Source organism: Pseudonaja textilis, unplaced genomic scaffold (assembly GCF_049901715.1).
Source record: "Pseudonaja textilis isolate UNSWEBS1 unplaced genomic scaffold, rPseTex1.2 PTEXSCF23, whole genome shotgun sequence".
In the NCBI taxonomy this organism is placed as follows: domain Eukaryota; kingdom Metazoa; phylum Chordata; class Lepidosauria; order Squamata; family Elapidae; genus Pseudonaja; species Pseudonaja textilis.
The window spans coordinates 637,545-652,544 of NW_028262868.1; the positions used below are offsets into that span (position 1 = coordinate 637,545).

The 15,000-nt window shown below is 43.3% G+C and overlaps 1 protein-coding gene across 1 annotated transcript in view; it reads right to left on the minus strand.

The window, feature by feature from the left end:
• Nucleotides 1-15,000, minus strand: part of SRRT (serrate, RNA effector molecule) — a 33,169-nt gene that overhangs the window by 2,252 nt on the left and 15,917 nt on the right. The window contains 6 exon segments of the mRNA XM_087919019.1: nucleotides 943-1,095; nucleotides 2,700-2,737; nucleotides 2,740-2,797; nucleotides 2,915-3,090; nucleotides 6,938-7,107; nucleotides 14,293-14,481. Coding sequence (XP_087775145.1) covers nucleotides 943-1,095; nucleotides 2,700-2,737; nucleotides 2,740-2,797; nucleotides 2,915-3,090; nucleotides 6,938-7,107; nucleotides 14,293-14,481 — 784 coding nt within the window.

The window sequence follows — 15,000 nt, forward strand, 5'->3', positions numbered from 1 at the left end:
GACCCAGGTCCTCCCCTCCTCTCTCTGCTGCCCTCCCTGGGACACACAGAGATCCTCCCCCGCCATCCACCCCCCCTTGAGATCCTCGCGCACGGACCCAGGTCCTCCCCCTCCCTCTCTCTCTCTGCCCCTCCCTGGGACACACAGGGATCCCCCTCCCCGCCATCCACCCCCGCCGAGATCCTCGCGCACGGACCCAGGTCCTCCCCCTCCTCTCTCTCTGCCCCTCCCTGGGACACACAGAGATCCCCCTCCCGCCATCCACCCCGCCGAGATCCTCGCGCACAGACCCAGAGTCCTCCCCTCTCTCTCTCTCTGCCCCTCCTGGGACACACAGAGATCCCCCTCTCCCGCCATCCACCCCGCCGAGATCCTCGCGCACGGACCCAGGTCCTCCCCCTCCCTCTCTCTCTGCCCCTCCCTGGGACACACAGAGATCCCCTCCCCGCCATCCACCCCGCCCGAGATCCTCGCCCACGGACCCAGGTCCTCCCTCCCTCTCTCTCTGCCCCTCCCTGGGACACAGAATCCCCCTCCCGCCATCCACCCCGCCGAGATCCTCGCGCCACGGACCCAGGTCCTCCCCCTCCCTCTCTCTCTGCCCCTCCCTGGGACACACAGAGATCCCCCTCCCCGCCATCCACCCGCCCGAGATCCTGGCGCACCACGGACCCCAAGAGTCCTCCCCCTCCCCTCTCTCTCTGCCCCTCCTGGGACACACAGAGATCCCCCTCCCGCCATCCACCCCGCCGAGATCCTCGCACCGGACCCAGGTCCTCCCCCTCCTCTCTCTCTCTGCCCCTCCCTGGGACACACAGAGATCCCCCTCCCCGCCATCCACCCCGCCGAGATCCTGTGTGCTTACGGACCCAGGTCCTCCCCCTCCCCTCTCTCTCCCCCCTCTCTCGCCACCATCCCCCTCCCTGGGACACACCCACAGACCCAGGCCCTCCCCCCTTCCCTCCCCCCGCCGAGGTCCTGACCTTTGTCCTCCCCTTGGGGACGCCCGCTCTCGGAATCGCTGTCCGACTCGGAAACGCTCCCCTCGTCGTAGCTGTCGTTGCCGCTGCGCTTCCGCTTGTGCTTGTGGCCGGTCTGGGGACGGAGGAGGAGGAGGAGGAGGAGGAGGAGGAGGAGGAGGAGAAGGGGAGGGTCACTCAGGGGGGGGGGGCCCTTGGGGCCCAAGGCCTCCCCCAACCCCCAAGCCCCCCTCGCCCCAAAGTCAGGTTGGAACCCGGGGCGGGGAAGGAGGGAGGGAGGAAAGGGAGAATGGAAAGGAAGGAAGGAAGGAACGAGAGGAAGGAAAGGAAGGAAGGGGAGGGAGAATGGATGGAAGGAAGGAAGGAAAGAGAGGATGGAAGGAGAGGAAGGAAGGAAGGAAAAAGAGGAAGGAGTGAGTATGGAAGGAAGGAAGGAAGGAAAAGGAAGGAGAATGGAAGGAAGGAAGGAAGGAGAAAGAAAGAAAGAAAGGAAGGATGGAAGGAGGGAGGAAGGAAAGAAGGAAGGAAGGAAGGAAGGAAGGAAGGAAGGAAGGAAGGAAGGAAGGAAAGAAAGAAAGAAAGGAAGGAAGGAAGGAAAAGGGGAGGGAGAATGGATGGATGGAAGGAAAGAGGATAGAAGGAGAGGAAGGGAGGGAAGGAAGGAAAAAGAGGAAGGGAGTGAGGAAGGAAGGAAGGAAGGGGAGAATTGATGGATGGATGGAAGGAAGGAAAGAGAAAGGAAGGATGGAAGGGAGGGAGGAGGGAAGGAAAGAAGGAAGGAAGGAAAGAAAGAAAGGGGAGCGAGAATGGATGGAAGGAAGGAAAGAGGATAGAAGGAGAGGAAGGGAGGGAAGGAAAAAGAGGAAGGGAGTGAGGATGGATGGAAGGAAGGAAGGAAGGAAAGGAAGGAAGGAAAGAGAAGGAAGGAAAGGAAGAAAGGGAGGGAGAATGGATGGATGGAAGGAAGGAAAGAGAAAGGAAGGATGGGAGGGAAGGAAGGAAGGAAGGAAGGAAGGAAGGAAGGAAGGAAGGAAGGAAGGAAAGAGAGAGGAGGAGAGGAAGGGAGGGAAGAAAGAGGAGGAAGGGGAGTGAGGATGGATGGAAGGAAGGAAGGAAAGGAAGGAAAGAGAGGAAGGAAAGAAAGGAAGGGGAGGGAGAATGGATGGAAGGAAGGAAAGAGAGAAAGGAAGGATGGGAGGGAGGGAGGGAAGGAAAGAAAGAGATGAAGGAAAGGAAGGAGAGAAAGAAAGGGGAGGGAGAATGGATGGATGGAAGGAAGGAAAGAGTGGAAGGAGAGGAGGATGGAAGGAAGGAAAGAGAGGAAGGAAACAGGAAGGAAGGAAGGAAAGAGAGAAAGGAAGGATGGAAGGGAGGGAGGGAGGGAAGGAAAGGAAGGAAGGAAGGAAGGAAGGGAGGGAAGGAAGGAAAGAAGGAAGAAAGAGAGAGGAAGGAAAGGAAGGACAGAAAGAAAGGGGAGAGAGAATGGATGGAAGGAAGGAAAGAGGAAGGAAGGATGGAAGGAGAGGGAAGGAAAAAGAGAGGAGGGAAGGGAGGATGGAAGGAAGGAAAGGAAGGAAGGAAGGAAAGAGAGGCCTCCCCCTTCCGCATCTCGGCCTTTTACACCCACCCGCGGTACAGAGTTGACCGAGAGGGGGGAGGGGGAGGAACGGGACAAGGGGAGGGACGGGGGCGCGGTGGGGACCCCTCCCCCTCACCCACCTTCTTGGCCTCCTTCTCGGCCTCCTCTTTCTTCTCCCCCTTTTCTCCTCGTCCTCCTTCTTGCCTTTCTCCTCCGCCGTCGCTTCCTCCTCGCCCGCCTGCAAGAGAGGAGGACGGGGCTCAGCGGGGCGCGGGGGGCGTGGCCTCGGAGGAGGAGGCCTTGGTTTTCCCCGCCCCCCTACCGCCTCCTCCTCTTCCTCTTCCTCCTCCTCCACCTTGGCTTTCTTAGCGTCCTCCTTCTTCTCGTCCTTCTCGGACGCTTTGCGCTCCGTTTCCGGCCCGCGGTTCTCCTCCTTCTTCGACGGGTCGGCCTTGTCCGGACGCTCCTCTTCCTCTTCCTGGTCCAGGACTTTCAAATCGTGGTCCGTCCCGCCTTCCATCTTGATGACCGCTGTTTGGGTTGGGGGGCGGGGCCAAAAGCTTAGGATCAGGATTGGCGGAGGGGGGGCGGGGTAGCAGAGCCCCCCCCCCCGTCCCCAAGCCCCGCCCCCGGGAAGGCGAGGACCCCCCCCCCCCGATAACCAACGAGGGCGGGGCGCTCCAAAAGGGACGATTAACGGCGGGGAGGCGAATGGAAATTGGGAAATTAGAATAAGAATGGAATGGAATAGAATAGAATAGAATTAGAATTAGAATTAAAATTAGACTAGACTAGAGAATAGAATATTGGGAAAGAATAGAATAAGAATGGAATGGGATATAATAGAACATAATAAAACAGAATTAGAATTAAAATTAAAATTAGAATAGAATATTGGAAAAGAATAGAATAAGAATGGAATGGAATATAATAGAACATAATAAAACAGAATTAGAATTAAAATTAAAATTAGAATAGAATATTGGAAAAGAATAGAATAAGAATGGAATGGAATATAATAGAATAGAATTAGAATTAAAATTAAAATTAGACTAGATTAGAGAATAGAATATTGGGAAAGAATAGAATAAGAATGGAATGGGATATAATAGAACATAATAGAATAGAATTAGAATTAAAATTAAAATTAGACTAGACTACAGAATAGAATATTGGGAAAGAATAGAATAAGAATGGAATGGGATATAATAGAACATAATAGAAGAGAATTAGAAGAGAATTAGAATTAAAATTAAAATTAGAATACAGAGTAGAATATTGGAAAAGAATAGAATAAGAATGGAATGGAATAGAATAGAACATAATAGAATAGAATTAAAATTAAAATTAAAATTAGACTAGACTAGAGAATAGAATATTGGGAAAGAATAGAATAAGAATGGAATGGGATATAATAGAACATAATAGAATAGAATTAGAATTAAATTAAATTAAAATTAGAATACAGAATAGAATATTGGGAAAGAATAGAATAAGAATGGAATGGGATATAATAGAACATAATAGAATAGAATTAGAATTAAAATTAAAATTAGAATACAGAATAGAATATTGGGAAAGAATAGAATAAGAATGGAATGGGATATAATAGAACATAATAGAATAGAATTAGAATTAAAATTAAAATTAGAATACAGAATAGAATATTGGGAAAGAATAGAATAAGAATGGAATGGGATATAATAGAACATAATAGAATAGAATTAGAAGAGAATTAGAATTAAAATTAAAATTAGAATACAGAGTAGAATATTGGAAAAGAATAGAATAAGAATGGAATGGAATAGAATAGAACATAATAGAATAGAATTAAAATTAAAATTAAAATTAGACTAGAGAATAGAATATTGGGAAAGAATAGAATAAGAATGGAATGGGATATAATAGAACATAATAGAATAGAATTAGAATTAAAATTAAAATTAGAATACAGAATAGAATATTGGGAAAGAATAGAATAAGAATGGAATGGAATATAATAGAACATAATAGAATAGAATTAGAATTAAAATTAAAATTAGACTAGAATAGAGAATAGAATATTGGGAAAGAATAGAATAAGAATGGAAGGGAATAGAAAAAAAAATGAATTTTTGGAATTGAAAAGGGGAAAAAAAATTGAATTTTTGGAACTGAAGGATTCGAGCCAAGACGAGCCGCGACAAGACGGGGCAGATACGAGCGGCGGAAAGCGCAAGGACGGAGGTCGATCGAGAAACAAAAGGATTTGAAGGCGCGGTGTTAAAAGGATAAAATTAAAAGAGAGAGAGAGAGAGAAGAGAGAGAGAGAGAAAGAGAGAGAGAAAAGAGAAAGAGAGAGAGAAAAGGAGAGAAAGAGAGAGAGAGAAAGAGAAATAAAGAGAGAAAGAGAGAGAGAAAGAGAAAGAGAGAGAAAAAGGAGAGAAAGAGAGAGAGAGAAAGAGAAATAAAGAGAGAAAGAGAGAGAGAGAAAGAGAAAGAGAGAGAGGAGGAGAAGGAAAGAACGACGGGAGAAGTGAAGAGGACGGATTGGAAAGGGGATCAAACCAACAGGGGGTGAGAAATGTAAGAACGTTAGCGTAAAAATTTGACGGAAAAATGGGACAAACGGAATGGGAGGAAGTTGAACGGGAAAAGAGAAACAGCCGGAATGGAATGGAATAATGGATAGAATATTGGAAAAAGACGGAATAAGAATGGAATAGAGTAGAATAGAACAGAAGTAGGATAGAGTAGAGAACAGACTATTGGGGAAGAATAGAATAAGAAGGGAATGGAATAGAGTAGAACATAATAGAATAGAATTAGAATAGAATTAGCATTAAAATTAAAATTAGACTAGAATACAGAATAGAATATTGGAAAAGAATAGAATAAGAATGGAATGGAATATAATAGAACTAGAATAGAAATAGACTAGACTAGAGAATAGAATATTGGGAAAGAATAGAATAAGAATGGAATGGAATAGAATTAGAATAAAAATAAAAATAAAAATTAGAATAGAATAGAGAATAGAATATTGGAAAAGAATGGAGTAGAGTAGAATAGAATAGAATTAGACTAGAATAGAGAATAGAATATTGGAAAAGAATAGAATAAGAATAGAATGAAATAGAGAATAGAATAGAATAGAATAGAATAGAATAGAATAGAATAGAATAGAGAATAGAATATTGGAAAAGAATAGAATAAGTATAAGTATAAGAATGGAACGGAATGGAATAGAATAGGACTACAATAGAATTAGAATAGAATACAATAGAGAATAGAATATTGGAAAAAAATAGAATAAGAATGGAACGGAACGGAACAGAATAGAATAGAATAGAATAGAATATTGAAAAAGAATAGAATAAGATTGGAATGGAATAGAATAGAACTAGAATAGAATTAGAATTAGAATAGAATAGAGAATAGAATATTGGGAAAGAACAGAATAAGAATGGAATGGAATAGAGAACAGAATAGAATTAGAATAGAATTAGAATTAAAATTAGACTAGAATAGAGAATGGAATATTGGAAAAGAATAGAATAAGTATAAGAATGGAATGGAATGGAATAGAGAATAGAATTAGAATTAAAATTAAAATTAGACAAGAATAGAGAATAGAATATTGGAAAAGAATAGAATAAGAATGGAATGGAATGGAATAGAATAGAATTAGACTAGAATTAGAATAGAATAGAATAGAGAATAGAGAATAGAATATTGGGAAAGAATAGAATAAGAATGGAATAGAACAGATTAGAATAAAATAGAATTAGAACAGAATTAGAATTAAAATTAGACTAGAATATTGGAAAAGAATAGAATAAGAATGGAACGCAATAGAATTAGAACAGATAAAATAGAATAAGAATAGAATTAGAATAGAATAGAATAGAATAGAATAGAATAGAATAGAATAGAATAGAATAGAATAGAATAGAATAGAATAGAATAAACAGAGAATAGAATATTGGAAAAGAATAGAATAGGAATGGAATGGAATAGAACAGAACTAGAACAGAAAGAATAGAATAGAATAGAATAGAATATATGGAATGGCATAACAATAGAACAGAATAGATTAAAATGAGAATTAAAAATAGAACTTTTTATTGTCCGAGTGCGATTTGGCCAATAAAGGAAATTTCTCTTGGTGGCGCAAATTAAGGACGGTCCTTTTTGTACGGCAAGGTAAAAAACCCACGCAACCGCGTTGTGCCCCAAAAGGAGACCGTCGTAAAAGATCCATATCCAAACACACACACCCCCTTTTTTTTGGACAAAACACAATTTATTTATACATTTTTTTACTCCCGGTTCGGTCCAACCGGGTCCGAACCGGGTAGTAGAATTACCCGCCATCGCCTCCGCTACCGCCACCTACCGGCATCTAGGACCTTGATGATAGCGTTGGCCTTGTCGATGTCCAGTTGCAGGCCCTCGAACCAGCCGTTGTCCATCAGGTAGAGGAAGACGTTGAGCCGGTTGTGGAGAGCGTTCTGGGCCTCCTGCTTCCTCCGCCCGGCTTCTTCCGGGTGGTATTTGGACCGGAACCTGAAGGGTGAGGGGAGTCGGGGAACACGGGGTCGGCGGTATCCGAGCGAGGCGGGCAAGGGGGGGAGCGGGAAAAAAAGAGAAGAAGGCGAGAAGGAAAGAGAAGGAAACTTAGCCGGAGTGGACAACCGAGCCCGCCGCTTGTCGGGCCCCGTCCACACACGCATGCAAAGCTCGGGAAGGAAGTGGCGGGAGAAGAATGGGGGGGCCTCTGGGGCGGGCGGGGACCCGAAAACCTGAGAAGAACCAGCCAGAGGCGGGCGGCCAAACGGGACGCTTCCCCACCCCCAAAAAAAATCCTGGTTGCCAGCCCAGCGGTTTTAAGTGTCCGATCTCAGGGACGTCCGCCGAGAAACGGGAGGGTGGGTAGGGTGGGGTGGGGTGGCGCCTGCTCCTCCTCCTCCTCGCCGGACCTTCGACGCGGCTCCCTTTAGCTGCCTCTCCCGGTCCGCGGGCGAGAAGGCCGACGGGGCCCCCCACCCGGAAGAAGTCGGACGAGGAGGAGAAGCGTGGCGCCGTTTCCCAATCTCGGGAGCGGCGGGCGCCGCTCTCCCGAGCGAGGGCAAACTTGGGAGGGGGACGGGGCGAGGAAGTGCACGGCACCGCCACACACCCCGTCCCTGTACCCCCAAAACAAAGACAACCCCCACCCTCCGTGGCTTTCAGCTGACTCCTCCCCCCCCCGTGAGATCCACACAGAGCTCCGCCCGCTGCTTTGTAAGCCCTACCCCACCGCCGCGACCTTCCGGAAGTCCCGGTTTAGTGGAAGCTCTTGCCAAGTTACCGAGAGGCGGTAAGGCTCCCCAACTCGCCGTTCCCACCCCACCCAGCCCTGTTCTTACTCCCCCAGAAAGGATCGCCAAAAGCGATCGTGGTCGGAGAGCTGCCGCCTCGCGTGGAAAACCGGCTCCCTCCACTGGTCGGGCCGGGGATAGCCAACCCCCTTCTCCTCTTCCTCGGCTAAACTCCCGGGCGCCGAGCCTTAGGGGAAGCGCCGTCGGGAGGGTGGTGAAAGCAGCGGGTCAAGGGACGGGGGGGGGAGGGAAACCAGGACCGTAACGGGAGGAACGGAGCGGACAGAACCAAAGCCAAAGCACGCCTTCTAGAGGTTAACCGGGAGCTCGCCAACCGGACAACGGAGCCCTTCAAAAGAAATCTTTTTCTCGTTTTCTTTTCTCTTTTCAGGTCTGATTTAAGAAGACAGAACACGTCATACATACACAGAGGGAGTCACACTGCGAGCCTTCCGAGCGAAGAGCGTTTTTTTTTCCTTCGGCGGGTTAAAAAAATTTTTAAAAAATAAAAAAATAACCACCTGGATTTTTTAATTTATTTTTGTTTTGAAAGAACAGTGGAAATCGCTCTCTTTCTCGTTCTCGTTCTCTCTCTCTCTCTCTCTCGTGCCGGGGGTGCAGGACTTGGAAAAAAAAAAATAAAAAATAAAATAAAAAAAAATACAAAATAAAAGAAAGGAGCCGGCCTGCACGATTCCTGAGCTTGTCTACCTCCTGACAGGTTCACACTCAGCTACTCACTGCATTGTGCACAGTGAAGGCCCTGACTGGCTAAGCTAACGGAAGACAAAAAAAAAAAAGCAAAAATTAACCAGCAGAGAGAGGAAAGGAAGAAAAAAAAATAAAAATATACCAGATTTCAAGGCTCTTGGGTGCTTTTTTTTTGTGTGTGTGAGTTTGGGTTTTTTTTTTGGATTTATTTATGGATTCTCCCAGTTGAGGACGGCTGAGTTTTGGAGTCTCCTGCGAGAGGTTCGTGGGAGGAGGGGAGAAAAGGTGGCGTTATTGAACAGTTGAACATCCAAAAAACCAACGGAAAATTCAAATAAAAATTTCAATTTAAACTTAGAAGAAAGCTAGGAAAGGAAATCAAAAGTGGTTAAGGAGAAACATAGGTACATCAAGACACAGCCACCCAACCACCCATATCCCCACCCCGCAAAAGGCGGGGGACGTGCGCGTGTGGGGAAAAACCGTCGCCCGTCTTTCGGCCTTTCTCTTGTGTGTGTGTGGAGGGAGGGGCAAAGGACCCCCCCTCTGGTTTGGGGGGTGAGGAAGGGCTGGGGTGGTGGTGGGGGGGCCTTGCCTTATTTCCCCGTCGAGACCCCCCCTCCTTTCTTTCCGCAGCCTGCAGCGTTTCGCCGCGACGCGAGACGGACAAATGTGCGGAGTTCTGCGGCTGTTCGTTTTCCAGACTCTGCAGCTTGCTCCGCCCCCCCCAAGTGACCCCCCCCGGTCAAGCAGCTAAAAATAAGACCCTGTCTTATCTATTTCCCACCCCCAAAAAAGGCACCAGGTCTTATTTTCGGGGGAAATGTCCTCCGCGGACTAACCTCACTTGTCCGCGTCGCCTAACCACACTTACGCGCGTCGTCCCTTCCGGAAGTCCCTTCTTCTCCGGCCGGCCACGTTTCCCCACCCAGCCCGAAAACGGAGCTCTGGATCGATCCAGAGCTCGGTTCCCTCGGGTTCCGAAGGCTTTCCGCGAAGCCTGGGCCGGGCTTTGCCAGCTGCTGAGGGAAGGAATGGGCCGGCCGGGGAAAGGTGTCCGGGGTGTGCGCGAGGCTACCTGGCTAACCACCTGTCCAAAGGTAAGCGGGAGGGCGGCTTGACATCCGCCACATCCCCACCCTAGCTTAATTGTTACCCTGGGAAAGGAGTGAGGTCTTCATTAGGGCTTATTTTGGGGGGGTATTAGGGAGCATGTGTAAAAAAAAAAAATCCAGCTAGAGCTTACTATCTATCTATTTTCTATCTCTATCTATCTATCTATCTATCTATCTATCTATCTCTACTATTTAACTATCTATCCATCTATCTCTATCTATCTATCCATCTATCATCTATTTATCTATCTACTATCTATCTATCTCTACTATTTATCTATCTATCCATCTATCATCTATCTATCTATCTATCTCTACTATCTATGTATCTATCTATGTATCTATCTATCTCTACTATTTATCTATCTATCCATCTATCTCTATCTATATATCCATCTATCATCTATCTATCTATATCTATCTATCTATATCTATCTATCTCTACTATCTATGTATCTATGTATCTAACTATCTATCTATCTCTACTATTTATCTATCTATCCATCTCTATCTATCTATCTATCCATCTATCATCTATCTATCTATCTATCTTTCTATCTATATCTATCTATCTATCTATCTATCTATCTATCTATCTATCTATCTATCTATCTATCTCTATATCTATCTCTACTATCTATGTATCTATCTATCTATGTATCTATCTATCTAATCTATATCTACTATTTATCTATCTATCCATCATGTATCTATCTATCTCTACTCTCTATCTATCTATATCTATATCTATCTATCTATCTATCTATCTATCTATCTATCTATCTATGTATGTATCTATGTATGTATCTATGTATGTATCTATCTCTACTATTTATCTATCTATCCATCTATCTCTATCTATATATCCATCTATCATCTATATATCTATCTATCTATATCTATCTATCTCTACTATCTATGTATCTATGTATCTAACTATCTATCTCTACTATTTATCTATCTATCCATCTCTATCTATCTATCTATCCATCTATCATCTATCTATCTATCTTTCTATCTATATCTATCTTTCTATCTATCTTTCTATCTATCTATCTATCTATCTATCTATCTATCTATCTATCTATCTATCTATCTATCTATCTATCTATCTATCTCTATATCTCTGTATCTCTACTATCTATGTATCTATCTATGTATCTATCTATGTATCTATCTATCTATCTATCTATCTATCTATCTATCTATCTATCTATCTATCTAATCTATCTCTACTATTTATCTATCTATCCATCATGTATCTATCTATCTCTACTATCTATCTATCTATCTATCTATCTATCTATCTATCTATCTATCTATCTATCTATCTATCTATCTATCTCTACTATCTATGTATGTATGTATCTATGTATCTATCTATCTATCTATCTTCTATCTTATCTATCTCTATCTATCTATCTATCTATCTATCTATCTATCTATCTATCTATCTTCTCTCTCCATCTATATCTATCTGTCTGTCTGTCTGTCTGTCTATCTACTATCTCTCTCTCTCTATCTTGAAATGGGCTAGAGAGGCAGGTGGTCGGGCTGTGCGTGAGTCCTGGCTATACCTGTCCAAAGGTAAGCAGTAGGGCACCTCGACCCCCGCCCCCACGCTAGCTTAATTTTTACCCGTGCCCTCTGGCTAAGATCTTAATTGGGGCTTATTTTGGGTGTGTGTGTGTGTGTTAGGGCTTATATTGGATGCACGGGCACTAAATCAAGCTAGGGCTTACTTTCAGCATAGGCCGTGTTTGGAGAATCGGGCTACATTTTCTTAGCGCTTCATCAACATCCTGTTGTCTGGGGATCCATTCAAGTGGGTGGGGGGGTCTTAATTAGGGCTTATTTTTTTGGGGGGGTGTAGGGCATCTATTGGACACACAGGTTAAAAAAAAAATCAAGATAGGCCTTACTTTCAGGGTAGGTCGTATTTTCAGGGAAACGGGGTAAGTTAGCCATTCTCTGGGGGTTTTTTTCGTTCGGTTCGTATTTTGGGGGGAGAGGGGGGGTTCCTTTCCTTTGACTTCTGTTTATTACTTTCACCTTCTTCCCCCTTTTTTTTTTAATTTTTTCCTTCCCCGCTTCTGGGTGTAAAGCTGCCTAGAGTGGCCGCCCCCTTGGCGAGGCGGAGCAGGAAATCCGTTAAAAATAAATCGAATTTAAAACAGCCGCCTCGCCAAGCCCTGAATTCTCTCCGGGGGGGTGGAAAACTCAGCAAATCATGAGCTCAAAGGGGAAAAAGTTGGAAGTGTATCAATAAGTGTTGTACGTTGTGATTCTGGATTCTTAAGGAAGGTACCTTTTCTTTTATGTATATACTGAGAGGTTTTGCGCCAAGACAAAATCCTTGGGTGTCCAATCACACTTGGCCGATAAAGGATTTTATTCTATTCTATTTATTTTATCAGTGGTTGGAAAATAAAACAAATTAAAATGGATTAGATGAATATCAGATTGCTTATTGGACCCTGTGACTATTATTATTAAGTGTTGTACATTATGATTCTTGATTAATGTAGGTTTTCTTTTATGTATACTGAGAGTATTTACACCAAGACAAATTCCTTGGGTGTCCAACCACACTTGGCCAATATAAAGTATTCTCTTCTAGTTATTTTATTTTTCTATTCTATTCTATTTATTTATTTTACCAGTGGTTAGAAAATAAAACAAATTAAAATGGATTAGATGAATATTAGATTGCTTATTGTACCCTGTCACTATTATTATTAAGCGTTGTACGTTATGATTCTTGATTCTTAAGGAAGGTACCTTTTCTTTTATGTATATACTGAGAGGTTTTACACCAAAGACAAATTCCTTGGGTGTCCAACCACACTTGGCCAATATAAAGTATTCTATTCTATTTATTTTATTTTTCTATTCTATTCTATTTATTTATTTTATCAGTGGTTAGAAAATAAAACAAATTAAAATGGATTAGATGAATATTAGATTGCTGATTGGACCCTGTGACTCTTATGATTAAGTGTTGTACGTTATTCTTGATTCTTGATTAATGTAGGTTTTCTTTTATGTACACTGAGAGGTTTTACACCAAGACAAATTCCTTGTGTGTCGAATCACACTTGGCCAACAAAGTATTCTATGCTACTTATTTTATCAGTGGTTGGAAAATAAAACAAATTAAAATGGATTAGATGAATATCAGATTGCTGATTGGACCCTGTCACTAGTATTATTAAGTGTTGTACGTTATTCTTGATTCTTGATTAATGTAGGTTTTCTTTTATGTATACTGAGAGTATTTACACCAAGACAAATTCCTTGTGTCGAATCACACTTGGCCAACAAAGTATTCTATTCTATTCTATTCTATTCTATTCTATTCTATTTTATTTTATTTTACCAGTGGTTGGAAAATAAAACAAATTAAAATGGATTAGATGAATATTAGATTGCTTATTGGACCCTGTCACTATTATTATTAAGTGTTGTACATTATTATTCTTGATTAATGTAGGTTTTCTTTTATGTACACTGAGAGGTTTTACACCAAGACAAATTCCTTGGGTGTCCAATCCCACTTGGCCAATATAAAGTATTCTATTCTATTCTATTCTATTCTATTTTATTTTATTTTACCAGTGGTTGGAAAATAAAACAAATTAAAATGGATTAGATGAATATCAGATTGCTTATTGGACCCTGTGACTATTATTATTAAGTGTTGTACGTTATTCTTGATTCTTGATTAATGTAGGTTTTCTTTTATGTACACTGAGAGGTTTTACACCAAGACAAATTCCTTGGGTGTCCAATCCCACTTGGCCAATATAAAGTATTCTATTCTATTCTATTCTATTCTATTTTATTTTATTTTACCAGTGGTTGGAAAATAAAACAAATTAAAATGGATTAGATGAATATTAGATTGCTGATTGGACCCTGTCACTATTATTATTAAGTGTTGTATGTTATTATTCTTGATTCTTGATTAATGTAGGTTTTATTTTATTTATACTGAGAGGTTTTACACCAAGACAAATTCCTTGGGTGTCCAATCCCACTTGGCCAATATAAAGCAGTCTATTCTATTCTATTCTCCTCTATTCTATTTTATTGAAAGTGTTCTTGGTGACCCTGAAACTTTTCAAAAGTTGCCCACGGTCAGGAAGGAGAAGACTGGCTGGACCCTTTGCGCTCTCTCTCTCTCTCTCTCATGGGGAGGGGGGGGACGACCCCGGGCCCTTCTCCAGCCTTCTTCCCTCCACCTCTAATGGCTTCCACACACCCCACACACAAACACACCCCACACACAAACCTTTCCCGCTTTAATGCACCCTCCGATGTTGGCTACCCAAGTTAAGAAACCCGAGAAGCCGACAACTTGGCGGGGGGTCTAGACCCAGAAACGCCGAACCAATGCCGGACGAGAGCCGCGGCTCTTACAAAGGGGTGTGTGTGTGTGTGTGTGTGTGTGTGTGTTTTAAATAATAGACAACCATTTTGGATAGTTGCCCGCCTCGAACCAACGGTGCCTCCCCCGCCCCCCGCGCTCCAGGGTGGGCGTCCCAAACCTAGGGGAGACCTACCACTCTTCCTCCTTGTGGGCCAGGAAGAAGTTCTGCATCTGCTGGCGGCGGAAGTCCAGCTTGTAGTCGTTGTAGCGCTTGACGGCTTCCGTCTCGTCCACCGAGTCCTCCAAGGAGAGGAGGAACTCTTTGAAATTCTTCATGACGGGCGGAGCGATGCCGAGGTCCACTTCGGCGATGTTGCCCAACCTGGACGGGGAGAGGAGAAGGGAATGAGAAGAAGAGGAAGAAGAAGAAGAAGAAGAAGAAGAAGAAGAAGAAGAAGAAGAAGAGGAGGAGGAGGAGGAGGAGGAGGAGGAGGAGGAGGAGGAGGAGGAGGAGGAGGAGGAGGAGGAGGAGGAGGAGGAGGAAGAAGAAGAAGAAGAAGAAGAAGAAGAGAATAAAAATAGAATGAGAACAAAATAGAACAGAACATTAGAATAGAATAGAATAGAATAGAATAGAATAGAATAGAATAGAATAGAATAGAACAGAATATGGGAATGAAAGATAGAATAGAAACAATAGAATAGAATAGAATAGAATAGATGGAAGAATAGAATAGAATAAATATTGGAATGAAAGAACAGAACGTTAGAATAGAATAGGACAGAACAGAACAGAACAGAATAGAATAGCATAGCATATATGGAATGGAAGAATAGAATAGAATAGGAATAAAATAGCATAGCATAGCATAGCATAGAATAGAATAATTATTGGAATGGA